The sequence below is a fragment of the Xiphias gladius genome, chromosome 9, assembly GCF_016859285.1.
Source record: "Xiphias gladius isolate SHS-SW01 ecotype Sanya breed wild chromosome 9, ASM1685928v1, whole genome shotgun sequence".
NCBI classification, from domain to species: domain Eukaryota; kingdom Metazoa; phylum Chordata; class Actinopteri; order Istiophoriformes; family Xiphiidae; genus Xiphias; species Xiphias gladius.
Genome location: NC_053408.1, coordinates 13,194,517 through 13,218,253, shown reverse-complemented (window position 1 = coordinate 13,218,253; position 23,737 = coordinate 13,194,517). Strand labels below are relative to the sequence as shown.

The 23,737-nt window shown below is 38.9% G+C and overlaps 1 protein-coding gene across 1 annotated transcript; it reads right to left on the bottom strand.

The window, feature by feature from the left end:
- Positions 1 to 190: 190 nt before the first annotated feature.
- On the bottom strand, positions 191 to 22,359 carry LOC120794295 (myosin-binding protein C, fast-type-like). Its single transcript, XM_040135226.1, has 28 exons — positions 22,320 to 22,359; positions 17,826 to 17,843; positions 9,935 to 10,003; positions 9,666 to 9,814; positions 9,432 to 9,549; positions 9,272 to 9,320; positions 8,863 to 8,922; positions 8,569 to 8,735; positions 8,195 to 8,327; positions 7,448 to 7,572; positions 7,197 to 7,302; positions 5,974 to 6,140; positions 5,398 to 5,563; positions 5,176 to 5,282; positions 5,054 to 5,083; positions 4,788 to 4,930; positions 4,296 to 4,455; positions 4,084 to 4,188; positions 3,727 to 3,915; positions 3,467 to 3,601; positions 3,051 to 3,218; positions 2,764 to 2,852; positions 1,975 to 2,170; positions 1,677 to 1,816; positions 1,311 to 1,482; positions 1,025 to 1,161; positions 593 to 779; positions 191 to 264 (listed from the first exon to the last, which is right to left on the bottom strand). The coding sequence occupies exons 1-28, from the start codon at positions 22,339 to 22,341 to the stop codon at positions 239 to 241; spliced, it is 3,333 nt and encodes a 1,110-aa protein (XP_039991160.1). The 5' UTR covers positions 22,342 to 22,359; the 3' UTR covers positions 191 to 238.
- Between the last annotated feature and the right edge of the window lie 1,378 nt (positions 22,360 to 23,737).

Below are 23,737 nucleotides of genomic sequence, written 5' to 3'. Positions count from 1 at the left end.
TACTTCTTATACTATGAATTATGTTTAGAAGACTAAAAGAATATGCAGTATGTCTGTGAACAGTTATGGAAAGAATTCAACAGAGAAATAAAATGTATTCACAATAAACAATTTTTTATAGTAAGCATTACTAAATTTTATTTGATTCAGTCTTGACAGTGTGAACTTTACATAGCGACATTCACTGCTCATTCACTGCTTGGCTCATATCATTTCACATTCTTTGCTGTTCGGTTTCTCACTTCAGCTCCGAGTCTTTGGCAACTGTGGAATGACAGGACAGATGATGAGTGTTAGGTTTTGTTGAAATAAGCCCAAATGTAATCGGACTTATTGTGTTATAATATATTTTGGAGATGATCAATCAATCGATCATTATTCAACCAGTTTAATTATTTGAAGCTGTCATCATAAACACAGTCAACTTTTAGTTTTGAGCGTCTATAACATAATCAAAACCAAGCATCGAGTAATGGTCTTTGTTCAGTACGAAAAGAGACGAACAATCGATTTACCAGGACTCCTCCTCCTCCTTCATCCCTCCCCTTCCACCCATCTCCCAGCCATCCCTCTCCTCGCCCCTTGTTCTTACTTCGGATGTCCACCTTGCACTCCACTTCATCCTGGCCCAGCGCATTGACAGCCATGCAGGAGTATTTGCCTCCGTCAAATGGGCTCGGCTTACGAATGTTGAGGGTCAGCACTCCTTGGTTGTTCTGCATCAAGTACTTAGGATCCTCGCCGATGATCATTTTGTTCTTCATCCAGATAATCTTAGGCTAAGATATGGAAAAGTCAAATGTATAAAAAATATGGTCCAATAAAGCAGATTTTGTTTTGTTCTTTTTTTGCTTTGTGTCAGGCTGCTTGATAAAAAAAACCCCAAAAAACTACTTGTGTAAGTTGCTATGTACAGGAGTCCCTCTTAAAGCAAACTTTGGATCTTAATTAGCTTATGATAAGTGGCACTGTCAGCCTCCTCCTGGAATCAAGCTCCACAGGCTAATTTAAGATGCACATTTACCTTGGGGAAGCCTCTGACGGCACAACTGATGGCAGTGCTGTAACCAGCCACTACAGATCTGTCGACTAAGGGCTGAGTAAACTTGGGCACACAGGACATGTCTTTCTCCTTGTAGGGGTTTTCTTTGTTTGCCAGGTCTGTGGAGAAGGGTGGGAAAGGCATGCAAACTTAGTCGACCCCATTGAATCAGAGCAGAAAGGTGTAGTTAAAATGAAATTTACTCCAAAAACACACACACCCACAACCCACACATACTGTATATACACATACACACACACACACACACACACTGTCACACCTGTCTTAGCAATGACAGCTGTGTTCTTGCTGCGGGACGAGTCGTCGCTTAGGCCGCACAAGTTTTGGCTGTAGATGCGGAACATGTACTCATTGCCCATGATCAGATCTGAAACTGTGCAGTTTGTCCGTCTGTTATGTTCATAAACTGTGAACCATTCCTGGAAAGAGAAAAAAGTGAAATTAATATTTTAAAAACTTAAAGACCACAAACTGAGCGTACAGAATAAGCCATAAGTCAGTGTCAAACCATTGGTGGGGGGAAATCGCAACATTATTACTGAGCAACAGGCACTAGCTAGACATTTTAGCAGGTAACGGTAGGGGTGATCAGGGTTAGATCTCCCTCTCTCACCTTGGTCTTCATGTCCGCCTTCTGGACGGTGTATCCAGTAATCTCACAGTTGCCATTGTCCTTCGGGGGATCCCACTCCAGTGCTGCATTGAAGCCCCAGACATCTGTCACCCTTACATTGATTGGAGGCCCAGGCTTTTCTGTTTGAATTAAACATCACTGTCATATTTTAGTACAATCCAGGTTTAAATCTGTGATGAATTTCACGTGGTCTAAGATGTATTATTCTTTTGATTAATAATTTCTTAAATTAAAAATTCTCACTGAGATAAGTCATTGAGAGTCCTGACCACCTTACCAACAATTGTGATGTGAATATTGGCCCTGTCCTCCAAGTTCTCAATCTGTAGAACCAGCTCATATGTTCCAGAGTGCTCTCTCTCTGCCGAGCGAATGAAGAGGATGGTGTCAAAGTTTGAGTTACGGATGTTGACCACCTTGGGGTCAATGGGTTGACCGTCCTTGTACCAGGTTGCGACAGGGTGTGGCTTACCCTATGAGACAAAAGCATGATCCTTTGTTACAGCAGATTTGCTTCAGTTGCTTTTTTAAAGATATGGAATTTCCCCTTTCAAAAGACCGATGGCACAAAGTTTAAACAACTGTTTCTTTTTCTAGTGATAGATGATGATAATTACAATCAGTAACTGTTTATATTTACAGTTTGAGGCAAGATGGAGACAGAAACACTGAAAAAAAATGTTTCAGGATCTGTCCTTGGCATCTAATTAAAGTGAAATGGGTCATGAAGAGGACACTCCACAATTTCTGTAAAATTGCAATAACGAGTATATAGTATCATTTGAAAGAATTGATTAAAATGATTTGTCATTGCAGTTACTTTACAGAAACAATGCTTAACAGCGCAACCAAACCCTCCAGCTCACTGATAATGTTTTTAAATTTAACGCCATTCACAGCATCATCAGAAAATGCTGGAACAACGTGTAACATCATGGCACACTCTTGCAAGAAATGAGTGCCTTGGTCGAGTGTCCTCGACCTTATTTTTGCTGCCGTTACCCACAGTTGGTCATTTTATTTTTTTATTATATATTTTAGTATGTGTTAATACAGCCTTTCTAACCTGGAAGGGGATGGTCAGGTTGATCTTTTCTCCTACTCTTTTGATGTACTTTGTTCTCAGGTTGCGAGGAAGGCGGATCTTTGGATGTTCTGAAGCAGAAACAGACATCCCATTAACACAGGAGACATCCCATTAAAAGACACTGTACGATACTATGAATGCATAAAGCATTAGCCTATAACAAGTACTGAAAAAAAATCAGTTAAAAAGGCTCAAATGCTATAACTGAATATGATATAACAATCCATAAAATATATTTGGAAGTACTCTTTAGCTGACTTTCTCACCAACAATCTCTCGGATGGTGACAGGCTGTTGTAGTTTAGCAGGAAGACTGCGTCCAGCGAGGTTTACTGCCACCACCCTGAAGCTGAGCTTTTCTCCCGTAGGGAGGCCACGTACCACAAATCCCTGTTTCTCACAAAGATCCTTGTTTGCAGCCACCCATTCAGTGTCTAAAATAAAAATAGAATTACATGCAGTACATCACAGTGAGTGGGATTTGAATCCTGTTACCTGTTGTGTTTTTGTTCTCTTATTATATATTTTCATTGTAAGTGTATTATATAAGCCATATTTAATACTGAAAAACTCCAGTTATTAAATAAAGGTCCTTAAGTGAAAATATGTTTGGAGAATGTTTTTAAATGGTCCATGAATGTTAAAATTATTATACTGTATGCATAATGTGTGGTCTTATCACCTCCTTCCTTGCAGTATTCAATAATATAACCATCCAGGCCTCCAGCTCCGATCTTCTCTGGGGTGAGCCACTTCAGGCTGCATGTGGTATTTGTCACATCATTCACTGTCAGACGCAGTGGCTCACTTGTCGGGACTGAGGGTTACAGAAAGAGAGACTCATGAGAATCACTGACGGCGCTTGCTGTAGATGGGTGATGCACAAAGGGAGGGACAGGGAGAACCTGGGAAAGAGCAAGTAAAGATGGCTGTGAAACATACCAAGAGGCATGAAGGGTTTGGAGGTGGGACTTGGCTGAGACAAGCCAATGCTGTTGACCGCATACACCCTCATCTCATATAAAACGCCTTCAATCATCCTTTTAGCCTCATATTTAGTCGACTCATATACATCAAAGTTGAGCTTTGTCCATCTAGAGGAACCTTTCTTCTTCCTCTCCATGAAATAACCTGATGGTATAAAAACACAGTGAGCATAAAGATGAGCAGAATAATAATTCAAGACAAAATTCTTAAATTTAGATATTTTCCTGTTTATAAATTTCATATATGTTCCATATGCTACAATATATAGAGTTAAGTGTCAAGAATTGGAGAGAAAAAAAAAACATTCTTCACCTTTGATTGCTGCACCACCATCAAATTTAGGGGCATCCCAAGTCATAGTGGCACAGTCCTCTCCCACGGATAAGCATTTGACATTCTCAGGGGGGTCAGGCACATCTAAAATAAGATTACAATTAGTTTTAAAATAGATCAGAAAAGTTTAAAATACAGTAGATAAAATAGTTGAAAACCTGCCAATGTTATACTGTATAATCTTTACTTACCGACAATTTTCACAAACAGTACAGCCTTGTCATCTCCAGCAGGGTTGCTAACACAGATGGTGTACCGGCCCTCGTCTTCCCTCTCTGCCCCCTCTATGATGAAGCAGCTCAGGTCCTTCTTGGACTCCACCCTTACACGCCCTGAAGAGTCCGTGATTTCCTAACAAGCAGGACATCGTTGTGGCTTAACAGCAACATGATGTGTAACTTTTCACAAGTAACGCAAATTGTCACAATACACCAATTTCGTTCAAATAGCTCCGAGTTAACGTTTATGGGTTTATGAGTAACAAAGAGTTAAGGTTAGGGTTACAAAGGTTAGAGTTAGGGTTCATTTATGCCCTCAACATATTCCAGAGTGGCACTTAAGCAGACAGACTTTGATTTGGCATTGCTATGTTAAATATGAACATATTCATATTCATATGGATCATTGAGTGCCATGTGATATAATATATAGTGACGCTTGTCACTATATCTTGTCATACTTACTTTATCTCCTTTTGTCCAAACAACAGTGGGTGCTGGTTCTCCTGTGATCTCCACATCCAGTCGGAGCTTGTTGCCCGCCACCACAATGATAGTGTTTTGGGAGACCATGTTTCCAGTGGTGTCCAGGTGGATCTTTGGAGGATCTGGTTAATGTAAAAGATACAAAGAGAGAGAGTATCTAGAAGTGGGTTTCTTACAGTATGAACTATACACAAGATTCAAAAGTTTTTAGTTAGTGTAAACTGAGGTAATTTAAGGCTACTTACCTTGTCTGGGCACATAGTCGATCTTAATTTCTGTTTAGAGAGAAAATAAGACACTATTATCCAGGCTGCTGAAGATTAATGCACCCACAAAAGCACCTTTGTAATCATTCTGTCTTTCTCACCCAAGAAGTTGAGTTTGGCAGAAAGTGACAGAGCGTATCCATCAGGAATAAATGTGTAGTCACCGGCATCCTCTGGCTTCACATCATCAATAACCAGCCGGTGAAACCTGAAACAAGCAACAGAGAAGATGTGCTGTGGGGAAAACACGTGCCTCATGTGCCACATTGTTTCTTACTTTTAAAAACATCCTAATAATAATGTATTTGCCCTCATCTTTGTACCTTCCACTGTGAGTCATTTTGATGCGGTCACTTGGCAAGACCTCCACTCCATCTTTGAACCACTTTCCTGTGACCTTTTCATCAGACACCTCGCACTTGAACATAGCCTGCTCTGCTGCCTTCACTGTCAGATCAGCAATGTCCTGCAGCACCTCCAGTTCTTTTTCTGAATAAGTCATTGGAAACCACAGGAGAAGAGATCAGGCAGGATCCAGAGTATGTGAAGGTAGGGTGAGAGGGAGGATAATGTTCATGACGGTAACATCCTGACACCCACTGCCTTGAATTGTTAGTTTGTTTATAAAGAGAGGTGTTAAGCCCTTGGGCCAGCTGTTAAATTCAGCTCCTTCCGCAGCACTGAACATCATACATTTGAATGACAGAAAACCCAGACTAAATATAGTAAATCTATATAAAATACAGTCTGTACACTGGTGTAACATCTTTGATTAGTATTTTCTTTTATCAAACTTATCAAAAATAAACACATTCATTATTATAATTGGTTTTTAGTTCGCTAAATTGCTCAAAATTGGAATAAAAGCTGAATGGGATTATTATATTTTCCAGTGGTACCTTCCACCTCCAGCTCTCCTTTGGTATGGCCCCCATTTGTCCAAGCATGGTACATTCCAATGTCATTCAGCGTAGCCTCCTGGATGACAAGCGTGTGCTTCTTTCCATCCTTCTTGAAGCGAAATTTGGAATCTTTTTCTCTGTGAAGCTCTATATCCTCAAAGAACCTGGAGATGAATATTAAATGAGCATCTCTCTTTGAAAGACATCCCTGATAAATTTTTAATTCCAAATCATAGCAGTAAGCCTATGTCTGATGTGAATTTACTTGCCACATCTAAATTTCTACCATTCAGTGAGTGCTAATAATTGCTTTGGAATATATGAATGGGCTTTGTGTTCATCAATGAAAAATTATAAAAATAAAGTCTGTGCTAAGGAAGGGATACTTTTTGGTTAACAGTGAAATAAAATCACAAACACACCTTGAAATCTTACATCACCTTTGAGAATTTTCACCCCCTATTTGGCTTGGCATTGATTGCTGCTAGCACATGCTAACTGATGTTCATTTATTTGTTCTTTCAACCTTTGTTTATACTTGCAAAGGCACACTGAAAGAAAGAGACCTTGAATGAAAGTGTGCCATGCTCACAGTTAAAAATATCAAGACCAAATACAAAAAAAAAAAAAAGAATTTTAAAATCACAGTAAAAAAAACAAAGGCAAAGAAATCCAAGAAATTGAACCTTTAAATTCTGTTGTTGAAAGCAGACTTTCTGAGCTATTCAGCATTCAAAGCAAGTCTTCAGATTTAGTTTAACATGTTCCAGATCTCCTTAGAAGATAATGCATTTAAATTTGATTTGATTTGAAAAGAAACAGAACTCTATCTTGTGCAGTGATATATAGAACAAAAGTACGAATCAGTTATGGCTCTTATAACAGAGTGGTAGGCTTTTGAAAGCAGGTTGATGCAAATAATTATATACATAGATGATGTCTTATTTCGGTACAAGAAGCCAAGTGATTTAATATTCTGAAATTCAAAAATCTTATGCAATCAGCACATCAGATAACAAACTGAGGGCTCCAAGTGTACATTACATTTTTATCTGATTTGAAGCAGTTGTCCACAAGCTCAGTATGTACAACATAAACTACTTTACTGTTTGAAGAACATGAAGTAGTTTAACTGTATTCTGGCAGGGATAAAGCCATGTCCTGAAGCTGAGTCAAGCTAGGTTGATCCCGTAACGCTAAACACAGTGATATTTACTGACCACATGACGTGGGCACCCTCCTCCGACACCTCGATCTCAAACTCCACTCTCTCTCCCACAACCACATGATAGTCATCCATCAGCTTGGTGATTGTCACAGGGGGCTCTGGACAGAGCAGTGGGAGACATTAAAATTCATGAATTCAACAGAAACTCAATGCAAATGCCATAACGATTACAAATTCACTGCAAGCAATGCTCTTTGCTGTAATATCGGATTTTTACTGCTGATAAACTCAGAGATGGTGCACCTTTGACAAACACCTCTGTGAAACACTTGTCTTCGCCAACCACACACTCATATGCAGCATCATCAGCCAGGGTCGTCTTATTGATGGTAAGGGTTCTGATATTCCCGGTGGACTCTATGATGTACCTTGAAAAGTGGTTAAAAAAAGGGTAAATGTCAGAACATACAGTCTACAGAGTGCTGAACTGTTCCTTCATTGAGCTAAGGTTTTACCCTTCAAAAACCCCTCTATATCTAAATCTAACAAACCTTTTGCGACTTAAAGTTTAACATTAGGTGATTTTGACAACACTTTTGAAAGATTTGAATTTTGTCCAACAGATCCAGTTTATGCATTTCAGTTTTCATCCGGGCCATAGCTTTTTCTTCGCATTAAGACCTTAAAATAAGTCTTTGTCCTGGGGGTGTATCTGCATTAGTCTACGCGGGGCATAAGATGTCTTGGCAGTGCGACTTACTTAACCCACAGGGAGGCTTCGTATGACCGCCTAAAAATAAAACATGCTCATGGCAGCATCAAGTATGACTTTATGGCACAGATAATTTTAACTTGATATTTTAAAGCACTGACCATCAGGTCCATCTAGGCTTGATGATTAATATGATACAGCCGAACACAACTGTCTTATTAAGCAAATGTCCTGCATGGGGCTTAGCATGGTGAAAAAAGACACTGAAAAAGGTCTATGTTAACTAACATTAATTAGCGTGTGTGTGTGTGTGTGTGTTTGTGCTTTTAAGCATGTACTTGGCTGAGGGTTTGATCTCCTGGCCATTCTTCAACCATTTGACCTGGACGTTGGGATCAAACACCTCACACCTCAAGACAATCTTCTTGCCCTTTTCCACGGAGTAGCAAGATTCAAGCTTCTTCAGGAAAGCTGGGGTTACAAACAAAGAGGGAAAACTTGAGAATTAACAACTCTTCAGTCCACAAAATACCTTCCTTATTTTCTCTGTCCAGTTTTACGGTGCCCTTACTCTTACCTACCTCTCTTCTGTGCCGTCCCTTCCTATCCAGTCCCCTTGAGGTAAAATCTTACCTCCCAGTTCATTTCCTTCTTACTTCAAATGCTTCTTTATTTCTTCCCCTCCCTTTAACCCCCACCTGACCCGACTTACCCTCGCTAGGCTTGGGCGCGGCCTTCATCTTTTTCAGACGTTTCAGCATGCCCCTCAGGTCAGTGATGCCATACTTAAAGGCAATTTTCTCATACTCGCTTGGATGGGCATTCTTAAGCAATTCCCACACATCTATTTCTGGTTCCTCTTTTTCGGGTTTCTTCCTCCTGTCAGTCAAGGAGAAGGGATATGTTTGCAAATAGGACTGGAGAAGTAATAAGGGATTTTTTTTTTTTAAGGAAACAATCATACGGTGTACTTGATAATCAAGCCAAATAACAAGTAGCTTCTCACTTCTTAGTGGCTTTTAGCAGAGCACTGAAATCCAGATCACCCTCGTCCTCTCCGGCATCCCTGTGTGTATGGAAACAGACATACCAAGATCAGGCATATCTTCTGACATGGCACAACATTAACTTTACTATACTATCATATACCGCATGTGCTGAAAGACACGTTCACACGCACACACACACACACACACACACACACACACACACACACACACACACACACACACACACACACACACACACACACACACACACACACACACACACAAACACACATAAACACATACTCACACACACACACACACTGCAAAACATTATAAATAGTCTACGTATGCATTTTCCCTCTTGTGTATTTAGATATGTAAACATAGACTACTGAGAGGCTGAAACACAAATCCCAATGCACATACGTTCTCTTGAAAGCAGACAAAATATCCTCATGCTCCCCCTGCTGTGCAGCTGTAATAAGAGAAGTTGCAGAGAACGCAAATTAGGGCTGGATCAGATAAAAAAAAAGACATGTATGGAATCTGTGTCAGCCTCAGCGGGACAGAGTCCATTTTCACTCACCCTCAACAGAGATCTCAAAGTTGGAGCTGTCACACTTGTCTTTTACCGTCACCTCACACCTGTAGCCTCCAGCATCTCCAGGGACCACTTTGGTGATCTTCATTTCGTAAGTATAGATCTTGGAGAGAGAAAAATTACTAAATTACTTCTTTAATTTTTTATTTCTGAAAGAAGAGGATCAGATTACACAGTGCAGAAAATGCATCTCTCTCTTTCTTAAACACATGCACACACCTTAGTATTTCTGTCATATGTTTCTTTGAACTGTAAATGTTTCCCCGCCTTGCTGCCAAGGTCCAGCCACTTGCCCTTCAGCCACTTCATGTTGGGTTTTCTTGTCAGGCTGGTCGAGTCAACCTTGGCTATGAAAGTGACTTCCGCTCCTGCCATTCACAAACAACAGTGAAATCATATAACATTATCTAATCAGATTGCACTTTACGGGTTGTTACACTTTCCTTTCTGTCTTGGCAATTATTCATCCATCCATTTGCATTTCTGACCTGTGACTGCGACAACATTAGCTGGAGGCTTCTCAAGGAAGAGGCCAGTGAGTTCAGTCGACCCAGACTCTGAAGATAAGGAGAAAAAAATTAGTTCACTTGCTCTGGCAATTCTGAAATCAATTTTGATGGATTCAAAAAAAAAAAAAAAAGGCATACATCAGCGCTTAAATGACATTGGCAACATCCACAGTGTGCAACAAATCAAAGTGCAAGGGACACAGTGAAATGCTTGGTTCTTTTTTTGAGCAACCACAAAAAAACTGAGTCACATCTGCACACTGTGCACATATAGTACATATGAAACATTAAAACCACAAAATAATAAACCAGCAGCATTTGGCTAAAAGAACTAAAAGATAGAAGAGGAAGTATGGCAAGTAAACTCTTGTCCCTGTAAACATGAGCAACATACTGACATTAAACCTGTGTTACATTTACTTGCTTAGCTCCAGCAATAAATTGTGATAAACAAATGTTCAATAAAATCACAAATTAGGATTAAGCTATATCAGGACTATATATCAAAACCAGTTGTATAACTGCAATGTTTGCTTCCTTTCTTATTAATGTATTTGTCTTGCTTATCATGAATGTATTTACTTCTTGCAGTTTTAGATTTGATTTTAAGCACAATTAGCCATGGTCTGGCTTTTCTTGACTAATAACATGTGCATTTCTAAAACTTCCTCAGTCAGTCTTCATCAGTCTAATATAGTAATTTCTGAAAATGTCAGTACTGATAAGTAATTCTTATGTGGTATTGTTTTGTGATTTGTTAAAGGTTAGAAAATAGCAACTGAAAGATTATTTCATAAGGATTTTTAAGCACTGCCACTGCTATGGGCAACAGGACACTTTTGCGCTGTACTGTGTGGACATTTGGATTGGCCAGAACTGCTGTTTTCTCCTGTTCATTACCAGAGCAGCAATGGTGTTTGTCTTCCCCAGTCATAACAGATAAAAGTCAAAGTCACTCTTTTCTTTTAAACATTGTGACTTGTTCACATGAGAGAAGAAAAAAGACTCAGCTGAGCTCTTTTTTTGAGGTTTTTTTTCCATGTTATTCTGTATGTACAGTAGCAAAAATAATTACAGCAAATGAGACCATTGCATTAGACAAACTATACCTATGATGGTTCTACAACAACAGAACACAAACTCATCTGACCAGTAAAACACTCCATGTCCACAGCTCAAAACACATACAAGGACAAGAGAGCAGTGTGGATATGTTTCATATATTCATGCAAGCAAAATTTCCTGTGATATATAATCAGTGCACTGTAAAAAAGAAAAACCTGAGAAAACTCAAAATTTCAAGGCAACGAACTTCAAAAAATTCTTTTAGTTAGGCTATTTAACTTAATTTCTTAAGGTTAGGCTTTGAGTTTATCCAATTTAGAATTTTTACTTCGTTTATTTTATTATTAGTTTGAATAATCTATTATGACATATTATATGATCGCTATTCAGAATTTCTACTTTTGTTCATGTACAATTAGCTAAAGCAACTAATTTCTGTGTGCTGTATCCAGTTAACAGTATTATGCATTAGCGTTTGAATCTAAATTAAGTTTTACTATACTGTGCAAGTCCCTGTTTAGTTTTATATATTCAAAATAATCCCGCAGATTATACCCAGCTCTAACAAATCCAATCAATTTATTAATCAGCCATATACCAACCACACCAGAACCATTCCATAAATATGACATCTTCACTGAGTACGATATTTGACTAACACATAACAATACATAGAATGCATACATCTACATTTCATAACGTCACTTTTGCATGCAGTGAATTGCCACAGTCCAGCACTTTGCCTTCAGCTCGCCCTTACCCTCCTCTGCATGGTTTGACTGAGCCGGGCAAAACAAATACTCCGGTTTAACATATGGAAGTATAACAATCTGTTGTTATACTGTACCATAAGCCAGTGCAAATTTCTAAACTAAGACTGGACAAGTGAACAGCAATTACAGAATGATTATTCTGTAAAATTATTACATTAATACATCACACAATGAAATGCAATCAAAAACGAATTTTTTCGTGAAGGTAAGATCATGACTGTTATCAATCAAAACAGAAAGTAATCAAACGTGTTGATTACTGCACTTTTAATCAGCAAACTTGGAATAAATAATTATTTGAAATTACCTTGATTACTTCTTTTGGACTGATCTTGCAAGGCTGCTTCTCACAAAGGAGGCAATTGTGTTTTCCCATACAGACCATGTGCACCCCAGGCCACCTATACAAACCACTCAAGTATGACATTTGCTGATGATTTTTTGTTCAGCACATTGATGTGTAGCGAATATTATAATTTGTATCAAAGTTTGTTGTATATCCATCTCAGGATACCCTGAGAATAATTTAACTACAGGCATTCTGCACATTTTGCTCTTATAGCATTCAAATGTTTTTCTTTGAAGAAATGTCAGTAACTGCTTGCTAACATTCATAAGCAATATGGTGCAAGTGCCCCAAAACAGTCTGCAGCTGGCGAAGTGATGATACCCCCCCCACACACTATACCCCCATGGGTATGGCTTTAAACAGCCTTGGCATGATAAACACTTCCCACACAGAAATTCCACTCTAATAGACACACTGACATCATACTCAGTGTGGTGCAATACCAACTCTGGAGTCGGGACCCGGGGTCAAACAAATGGTAGATATGAAAAATCAAACCAAACCAATTGCTAAAATGTCCTCCTACACAGTATGCATATGATTCTTTGTAATTAAAATTATATCTCAAGAGTACCTCCTGCACAGCAACTTTTATTCACAACTCGACCAGGAGACAGCGGCTTGATCTTCATCAGGTCAAAAAAGTTTTTTTCATTTTATGCATTTGCAGTTATCACATACATATTTGAGTTTCCGAAACTGCTGAAGCTTCTTTTCCGGGTTCATATAGCTGCTAAAGTAATAAAGCACCTTCACCTTGTTTTGTACTTTTTCTCTTTACTCTCCAACAAGCGTTGAAAGAAAAAAACATGATTTTATAAAAATAAACTAAAGGTAAACGGCAGATTAGTCTTTGTATAAGTCTGTTCCCATGGCTAAAATTGAGTAGGCATGTTTTGGCATCCAAACTATGCTGAGTTCTGACCAAAGAAAAGTCCATCCCGTTAGGTTTCCATCTGGACCTTCCTCAGCGGCTGTCTTTGGATTAGGTCTAGCTTTTAGCCATGCTACCAACCACCTAACATTTGGACAGAACATGGTGGATGCTCAAGAGAAATGGTTCTCCCACTGTAGCAGGCACATGGCTGATAGTAACAACCTCTTGGTGTTTCTATTTTGCAGAGTTTGCACCTGCTGGTCCCCTTTTCATCTTTGGCCTATGCTTCAGTTTTCCCTTGGTCATGCTCTGACACTGTGCGTGTCTTTGCTTCTCTTCTATATGTGTCATAGCTCACACTGAGCTGTGTCTGGAACATCTGTGACCGCTGCCACAGCAGGAGGAGCTTTCTGAGTTCCACATTCAGTGATGGGCATTAATGACAGGCAAGAAGGATGATGAGCTGTGCATTCATAAATGCTACAAAGAGATAAACAGATGGGAAGAAGCTATGGTACGACCTGCAGCACAGGATCCACTCCCCAAGGAATTTATGGAAGTGATATCCAGGGCAGTACCCAAAGTTAACATTTAATGACCTCACTTTGCTGTTTGACCACTCTCTTGGCTCAGCAGGCCATATATCAGGGCAAATTTCAGTTCAGCAGCCAGCTTCCCAAAGATAGCAGTCTTGTTGTGAGGACAAAAAGCAGCCATGCCCCCTTTGGAGGACTCTGTGACTATTCATCTCTCCTCTGCATACCCCCAAGTCCATCATCCACATCTCACCGCACTGGCCAAATAGCCCAAAAAGGAAGCAACCATGATGGACACTTTGGCCTGCCAGGGTATGTAGTAAAGTCACCACAGAGACCTAGAGAGCTGCGGGAAGCTACAGATTTCTCCTCAACATGTGAAGATTATGGACTACTCAGTTGTCACAAAAGCCTGCGGTTAATCTCACCCTGGTGTCCATGCTTATTCCAGGCGTGGGATAAGGAAAAGCTTGTTAAAGTCTGTGTTCCCCCACCACAAGGAAACATCAGCTTTCAGCTCCCTGTAGCCTTAACACTTCCATTACCCTTCTGCGTTCAATCCAATCTTTGTAAGTCAGAATAAAGCAGACGTCCAACTCATCGCTCTGGGAGCTGGGCCCCTGAAAGACCGTGGCAGACAGGAGCAACTTTGTAACAGGAATAACAGCTCTTGAATTTCACTTGTAAAACTTGAGTTGGGGTGCAACCCCAATAAATTTTAGAGTGTTGACTTACGAATCATACTGATGGCTGTGATACACAGCCAAGGTGTAATTAATAAACCATCTATAGGCCTTTGGACATCAGATAAAGGATGAGATGTGAACATGAGTATGGCACCTGTGTAGTTTGAAGGAACTGAGTTTGATGTGCTGACTAATGATTTCTTTGATAACTTGAGCTCTCCTTGCAGCATAATGTGAAGTTGAGAAGCAACTATAAAAGTGTCATTGCATCAGATGACACTTGGTATGTTAGAAACAGCTGCCATTGTTTCACAATGACTGTTACACATGAACTCTTCCACTCTTATTGTTTAAACTGCTAGAGGGACAGAAGCAAAAGAGAGCTGGTATCATAGGCAACAGACGGGAAGGGCAACACTCTTCACACGGAGAAACAAATTCTGAACTGCTGAAAGAACATAAACAGCATAATTTGTAAGTGAGTTGTCTGCCATCATCAACGCATACAAGCATAAGAGAACAGAACAGGTGAATGCAACAAGGATAGCAGCACGCACTAAACTATCCATGAGACCATTCCAGTCAGGGCTTTGTCTTCTCTTTGACACAGCCAAGGATCTGGTGAGTCGTAGGCCTGAGGTGTGGCTTATTGTGGGGTACCAAGTTGCAAGAAGCTCCAAGGCCTGAGGGTGATTTCTCATAGGATCAATAAGATATGATTACTGTAGCAGGCCCTGCAAGATTATATTATATTTTACATTTTAAATCTTGCAAAATGATTGAATCAAGCAGCCTGATAGACACTGTTAAGACACTTGGTGACGAGTGTTATTTTGTCCTTGGTGACAGTGAAGTCACAAAGTAAGAACCTTGTTTTCATAAAAGTGTCTAGCCAAGGAAGGCTTACATACAATTATGGAGTTTGGTAAACATTCTGTTTTTAAAAATTGTAAAAATCAGTCCAAATTGAAGTGAAGAAAATGATTTCAAATAATAAAATAGACCCACTTAACACTTTGTATATTATGTGACATCTTGACCATCACATAATACCAAAATTATACAAAACATAATGTTATAAACACTCAAATCATACTTTTGGAGGGGCAACAGTAAATTGTCAACAGACATGTCAATATCAATGTTGCTCGTTTCTTACCATCCCAGTCAGCATCTGAATCTGCTGCAGACAAGGAAGCAAACAAAACTGAAAAAAAAAGCAGCTAGGAAGCAAACACTTGTTCCACAAGAAGACATACAGTTGCAACAGAGTACAATACATAAAACAGAGGCATCATCCACCATCATATTTGATTTAAAAAAAAAAAAAAATCACCCAAATCCAATCCACCTTGCATTCACATGTTGACATGACATGTTCAGGCTTACTGCATGCAGAAATAAATACGTAGATAAATAGAACACGTAAGAATACATAAACTGCCTACAGTAGAAACACAGAACGTAGCACTATATTGTTGTATACTGTACTTGGAAATAAGACAGTACATTACATAACCATATTTTGCACATGCAGTAAAACCAAACAAAGGTTAAATCTACACATAAAATATACCTGTACAATATATGTATATATCAGTCCAATGACGGAAAACAACACAAGGCATTCAACATTTAATGCATAATCCTATTATCCATTTCAAAGCAGCATTAGTAATCACTGATTTAATCACTAATATATACATTTCCTTTGAATAAAATAAATTAATTTTTGATATAAATTCATGTATTTTTGGGTTTTACAAAAATACATAACAAATCATAATGTAAGTCACCTGAGAGCAACCACAGTCATGCAGGTGCCGTCATTTCCACACTGTGTATCACATGTATGCACTCATAGGTGCATACATTAGGTAGATTATAAAGACGGACATATTAAACCAGAGCATTCAGTGTTCAGCATTCTGCCTTACCTCCATCTGCGGGGGGTAAATCTAAGGAAAATGAATGAAAATTAGCCTGAGTCCCAATATACAGCATACTGTAATCATTCGCTATATTTAGTCATAATTGAAGAAGCTGAGAAGAAAGTCAGTCGAAGGTGAGTATTATTCCCTGAAGCTTAGAGGTGCCTACCATCCTCCTCTGGGTGCGGTTTGGTTGGGTGAATAAAAATCATGGTAAAGTGATTGAAAACAGAAAGATGGTGAGAGATGGACAACAGTGAACTTGGAAATATCGCAAAGACAAAACAAGAACTGGATAAACTCAATGCAATCACATAAACAGAGAACGCTTGCAGATCCCTCACTCTTTACATGCCTGCAGTGAAGTGATAAACAAAGGTCGCTGTGAGAAACAGAGTTCACAGAGTTCACGTTCGTGGAAAATGCACCCAGTTGCAGTCAGTCAGTGTGTATTAAAATCCACACAGAAGGTTTGTCTTGTGTGCGTCATACATAATTATCTTCCATCTACAATCCAAAGGTATACATGCCAGCACCAAACACCGAAACGGAAAAAGGACCTTTAATTACCATTAGAATGGTCGTTAAAATATGACGACAAAACAGAAAGAAAACCCAGTTCACTTGTTGATGTGATATATAATATAAACATGTGCAGAGCGCATGACATCACTTCACTGGTTTCTGACATTAGATCGTACATGAGGAATACAATTAGGAAATAAAGTCTTTTACCTAACACTCTGGATGTATGTGACGTATGCTGTAGGCTAGCTAATAAATGGAAACACACTGATTCAAAGTGGCATAATAATTGCATTATCCCCTTCAGCAGCTTCATGTTGTCTCAAATGATGTGATTGACTTATCGGCCTATCTTATTGACTCGGTAATTGCTCAACTTATTATCTATAGCAAAACCACTTGTTCTGTACTATTCAGATAATTACCCTGACTGATTAGTTCAAATGCATTTTTCTGCACGCAGTTCAACTCAAACCCACTCCATGTCACATATTAACACTGGGTGAATGCACGAAATCACTCAAAGTCTCAAAATAGAAAAAACACAATCGTTGTCCCTCACCCTCTTCAGTTGGCTCCTCTTGGGCTAAAATTAGTGGATTTTTGTTAGACATAGCAAACGAAAAGCAACACCAAGGTAGCCCATTTGGAAAATAAATATTAAAGGCACTTCAACAGTTGAGCAAATGGACGCTATCAGTGCGTAACGCACAAAATCCAGAACCGTATCATGCGACTTGTGAAAACCAAAGCTTTTTTCTCATCGTGCCGTCCGTGTTATTACATAATTTGAAGACAGCCAACAGCTTCAGTAATCTGACAACGTACTGTATAACAGATTCTCAGTGAAAATGCCTGAAGTTAAAAAAAATATATAGAACATATATGGTAGCATGCTGGCATACATGAATAAAACTAAGATCCTGACAAAAAGTAAAGTTCCTAAATGAAGATGGTGCATACTGATTACACCCCCCCAGAGGTCAGAGTTTGTGTTTGGTTGACACAGGCAGTTGAGAGGATATGTGAGAGAAAAGTGAAAACGTGAGAGCGATAATCAAGTCCCTGTGTGATAATGTAAGGCACACAAAAGGTCAGTAGGCAAGTGTTGTGGAGCAGCTGACTTACCCCCCTTCTCCGGTTTAGCTGAGAAATAGAAACAGAACAAGAAGACAATTAGAAACATGTATCACACACAGAATATGTACACAATTGACCATATTAACATATTAAAACATATGATTTATCTTTGGGATGTAATTTAGAACGTCCCATATCTTAGATGAGTTTGAGTGATGATGGATCCTAAACCATATTTTTTCTTTTAATTACACTGGGTTCATGATATATAGCTGGATGTTTGTCTGAAACTGATTGCTTTATATAAAGTTGTTAGTTCAGGAATGTTTAGAGCATATCTGATGTCATGATGAAGCTATTAATCTTGGACCATAAATCTAAAATACTACCCACCAAGTAAGAGTATACATTCTATAAAATGGCAACCTTTGAAATTTTTATTAAGCTGCATAACCTCTGGGACAAGTCTTTGAAACTCATATCTTGACCTTGATTTCAGTGACTTGAGGTTTATTTTCTGACCTGCTCATTTTATTAATTTGCCACATCATCGTTACTGATTGGAAGACATGTTTCTGTGGCCACATCGGAGCCTCAGAGGAACACAGATACTCAATTTGTTTTGAGTGTGAAGCGCTGTCGTTGTAATTGTTGAGGTCTAAATCTGGTAAAAGGATATTCTCAACTGAAATAGAGGCATATAATATGCTCATCTTCCTGAGTGTCCTTATGGGGGTCACAGTAGCTGGGAAAGGCCAGGGATGGTGTCTTATGACCTCCCTGAAGTCAGGCCATGTTCTCTTAAGTTGAAAAGAGTTTCCTTGAATAGCCAGACCAACTTGACCCTCCTTGTTTTACTATTCACTTGGGGCTTGTCATAATTTTTTTGCTAAAACAGGTGTAATGAAATTACATCGTATTCACTTGGCTTTGAAAAAACATATAATCATGATGTTAAATGTGTTATATGGATTAGAAATTATTTCACATAGTATTTAAAGGCTGGGTCCTCATGCAAACAGGTGATATCTTATTAGCATCGTATTTAATGCTACGGCTACATTTGTAGACTGCATTTGGCTTTTTGTATCAAAGATACAATTTGTCTCTGAGCTGTAAGTGAAGCCGCAAAAGAGCTAACATGCTGTAGCTCGTTAGTTTCTCAGTACAAAATGAGAAAATTTGCTGACAAACAAACTGGAATGCTGCACACTACATAGAAAGTCTTTGGTATTAATACTTTATACAGTCTGTGAGAGGATTTAACACCTGCACTGAGTGTAAATCTGCATGAGCATCTGCTAAATCAATCCACTTGGGGTGAGAATCTTCAGTCATCTTCAACGAGTTTGTGATAAAGCAGGATAATGAATTTCCGAACAGCTGTTCCTCACAGCTCAAATGTTCCCCTCTGAGATTGTCTGTGGTTTCATTTATTGGCAAAGTTGTCAGAGTTGTGGTGGATGTCTGGTTGGCATGATTTTGCAAGGTATGTTTGCAGGGTTTAAAGGACATTGCTTCAGAGTTGTTTTTTTTCCTTAGGGTATTTTTCTTTCTTTATTTTCTTCATTATTTTTGGTACTAACAAATTTTTTGCTACAAGGCTAAACAGGCTCCCTTTAGTACTATACTGTATATCTTTGTCCTCAGCTACCTGTGGTTTATTTTTGGAAGCATGAGTTATGAATATATTTTGCTCTTTGTACTTTCTCTATGTTTAATTTTTTTCATAGTCAGTTTATGTAGTGCAGGTCTTCGCCTCCCTGTTTGCTTACCCTCTCCACGTTTACCACTGACATCTTGATTTACTGTCTGTGTACTGACCCAGACATAAAGAAAGGCGTTAGGTGGCCTGACCTTTTCAAACCTCTAAGGATACCCGGGTGACTCTAGACAGCATGCAAAAAAGTTCATGAAGATATCTCATCAACACATAATTTAATGCTTGTTGTTTCAGAGTTGAAAAGTTTGAGCTTTAACTAGGAAAACTCAAAAAATATTAAAAGACCTGTGATTCAGTCTGGGAGTGACAACAGTTTCCCATCCAGTGTTTGATTTTTGATGATGGGGCTTTTTCTGTATAGGTTTTGGATCAGAGACTGTGTACCTAAGAGTGATTTTTCAAAAACATTGTGTATTCACCAAGAGAAGATTAAGAATTTCATCGTTCCATGTCATGGTTTCTGTATCCTGCAGAAGATAAACTTCATTTGGGGACTGGCAAAACTTCCCAGAGCATTTTTGATTCAACGTCCCCCTATAGTGTTTCATCAGGTCAAAATGAGGGAAGGAATTATGACCATGAATCATACGATCACTTCCAACCACTGACTAGAAAACTGTCATGCGCTTGATTGACTACATTGGAGCTACATCACATTCAGGAAGGAGCATCAGGCCTGCTGACCATGAGGGACCCTTCTGGATGAAAGTGACAGATTACAGAATGATTTATCTCAGCTGGGCCCGTGAAAGCCCTACAGCAAAACCTGATACACTTGCATGTGTGTAACTCTATGAACTTATGAGAAATAAAAAAACAAAGTCGAAAAGGTCAGGGGTTATTACAGAGTATTTTTGGCTGATAGCGGACGGCAGGTTGTGGTTGCTAGGTGAAGCAGCAAAGAAAATGTTTCAACTCTTCATATGGTGAATGAAAGTAGTGCCCGATTATGTTTCTGGGATAAAAATAAAAATGGCCCAAATTAGACCTTTAAAAAAAAATTAACTCAGTGTCATATTCAGAGAAAAAGAATTAAAATAGTGCAAAGTAGCATTAAGGCCACTGCACAAACAACCTGACCAAAGTCTATTACATTCACTATCACAGGACAGTCGGTGTAGAAATTAGATGAAGGGGTTTGGAAGGCTCAACATGTTGCCCACAATCTTGGCTTGAAAAACAGACTCATCAGATATGACAGTCTCTTATCTTAGGTTTCTGTCAGTTCAGTAATTTAGAGCCCCACTGGGTGACAGTGGTGGACAGATGGCACCACAGGGTTGAAGGACAGAAGACAACTATTTATGAGAAAGTAGCATCCACCTAAAGGTGACAAGTGTGAACTTTTATGGGAGAAAAATGTGTTTTTAGGTGTATAAAAGCTAATTTTTTGAGAATTTAGGTTTCTGGGTCACAGTTAATGTAACAGTTTACATGAGCCTTCTGATGTTGACTTTTGCTAAAAAAGATGAAAAACTTCCATGTGGTATTCCAGAAAAATGAGTCATAGAATATGAATAAAGTCATAGTAATGTAATATCAATGCATTAATAATAACACTGTGAATGTTGCATTAAAAGTGACCTCCGTGATCTGCTTTTAACTACTGCAGAGTACATGAGGCAAGTCAGTTACAGTAGCTTGCATTAAAAATAGGTTAAGTCCTTCATACAGCACGGTACGCATATACCAGTAACAGTGTTCACTTATGAACCTGCTATACCTACTTTAACTCAGCTGTCTCTGGAAGCTCTCCAGTTTAGTCAGTAAGGTGGCGGTTTCTGGACTGATGTCATGAACATACTGACCCTGATGATGTCATGGCAGCTGGCTATGTTATCATTTATGACCTTTCAAATACTCTTTTTTGGACGGATGACAAGGAGGCAAAGAGGCAAAATGTTTGTCTTTTTGAGACGCCTAATCTGCTAAGCATCTGTAATTTAAATGGCATTGGGGTGAATCATTACTTTTTAGATCATATTTTAAAGGATTTGGTTTGTTTTTGTTGCAACATTTTACCTTTTTGTTATATTTAACAGTTGATAATTTAGTTTTATCTAATTCTGCATTAGAGCATCTTGTTCTGTGACACCTTCACTACAGATATTACTACCAAATGTGGAGGAATTGAGCAAAGCAACCACTGAAGACTCTACTTAGCATGTGCATTTCAGTTACAGTGATCGATGAGATCATCTGATATTTTTTGTTGACCTCAGTCGGGCTGCAAAACACTGTGGGTCTCATGGGGTTTAACTTGTTAGTCTGAACCCCCTGAAGCTCATCACTGCTCCTCCAGAATGGTAGACTGAGCAATAAACTGGACCACGTCATCTCTACCAGATTTTGTCCTCTGCTTGTATCTTATGCCAGTTATAGTACTGTTGTCTCGTCTTCAAAACCAAATAAATATGTCACTTTTCAGTTGATAATCATTCTCATTCTTTTTGTCATGCACTACATACTAAATAATGAATTGATCTTACACATATAAAAAATACAATAATTGTTGCATATATATATATATATACATATATATATATATATAAATAGAATTACATTTTATGCAGATCATCACTATCGGCAACATCCTCTATATCCTATATACACTGGTATGACACTAAATTTAAAACCAGTCACCGGTTTTAATGTTTCAATTTTGATATATTTTAAAATATTTCAAGCAAATATACTGAACCTCACCAAAGACTCCAACCAAACGAGACTACCCAAATTCAAGCCTCAAAATTGCCACTGAGAGCCATTCTCCCGACTAATTACAATTAATTATTCTTTCACAAAAAGTATCTGCATACCTGCAGGGACTGGCTCAGGCATGGTTATTCCTGTGTCTTCTCTTTGCTTGCTGGAAGACTGAGGGCTTGCGGTGCTTATTCCTTTTATTTCTCCCCTCTCTCTCTGTTATTCAAAGCTCTCCTGGCACTCAAGTCACCCACACCCTCCAGTGAGCGAGGAGTGCAGAAGAGACTGACGACACCCTTAAGGAGTTCAAGAAGAGAAGCACTTGGAGTGAGAGCATGATGAGTTGAAGAGACAAGAGGCTGAGGTTGTGCCTAAAAAGGGTTCCAAGCATTTATCATGAGATTATTGGAATGACTCAACCTGTTGCGCTCTAATGTTGGCAGGACAAACACGGATTACACTGAGCTGACCAACAACTGACTGAAATTTTTTAGACTTTATCTCGCACCTTGTGGTGTCAAACTAATCTTTCAGTCATCAACTCTTACACCCACATTAAAAGCAGGATCAACAAGTATTTGCTAGTAGTTTTTGTGGTTTCTTTTAGTACACATCAATTGATACTATACTAGATGGGCCAGGTTGGCTGTATGAGTGAATCCAAGACAATGTAGACGCAGACAACTAATGTAACTATTTGAAAGTTAATTTATCAGACTGTTTGTTAGTGGTGCTTAACCTGACACTTTTGAGCTGCATTGTCAGATCAGGCATTCAGCAGATTTTAATAAGCAGTTTTTGTATCCATTCCTTAATTAAGGAACAAGTTAAAGTGATGACCAAAACATGGTACATTGTATTTGTTTGAATTCTGTTAATTTTACAAACATATGATCTCAAGCACTGTGAAAAATTGCATGCACCTTTATTTGAAGATTTCAAATGTGCAAGATCATTTTTGGAAGAGGTGAAGGAAGTATTTAGAAATTTTTGACATTTTGGTAAAATAAACTTATTTGCTTTCTGGCACAGTTAGAGGAGACGACAGATACCACTCTCACATCTGTACAGATAATGTGAAGGTAGTGCCAGGAAGTAGTTTAGCTTACTTCTAAAAAGGAGTCAGTAATTGTTACAGTCTGTAACAGTGGACTTTTATAGTGTTACCCCATGCAGCAGTGTCTGCCTCCTGTTCCCTGGCATCTCATAGTGTAGATTAGAGTCATGTCTTCATTACCTGTTGTCATCTCCTCTGTCATTTATCAGAAATGTGCTTGTGTCAACGGCCAGAGTCTCTGTGGAGACAACTCCCCTGCTGCTTAGGTCAAAGTGTGAATCTGTGAAGTGGGGCGGGCATGTCAATCTACAGGGACCAACAGACGAGTGTATCTGTAGCCGAAGTGGTTGAAATCTCTCAGGGAAAAAGAACAGTGACAGAAAAAGAGAGATGACTATAATCTATTATGCTAGTACCATAGGCACACAAGAATGCAGTAGTGGAATGCAACCAAGTACATTTACTCTCAAGTAC

Excerpts from the sequence above, each read along its gene's own strand:
- LOC120794295 (XM_040135226.1), bottom strand. The coding sequence starts at position 22,341 with ATGCCTGAGCCAGTCCCTGCAG. Across the intron at positions 8,328-8,568 it reads CGCGCCCAAGCCTAGCGAGG|CTTTCCTGAAGAAGCTTGAA; the intron begins GTAAGTCGGGTC and ends TTGTAACCCCAG. Across the intron at positions 7,573-8,194 it reads GAGATCAAACCCTCAGCCAA|GTACATCATAGAGTCCACCG; the intron begins GTACATGCTTAA and ends CCACTTTTCAAG.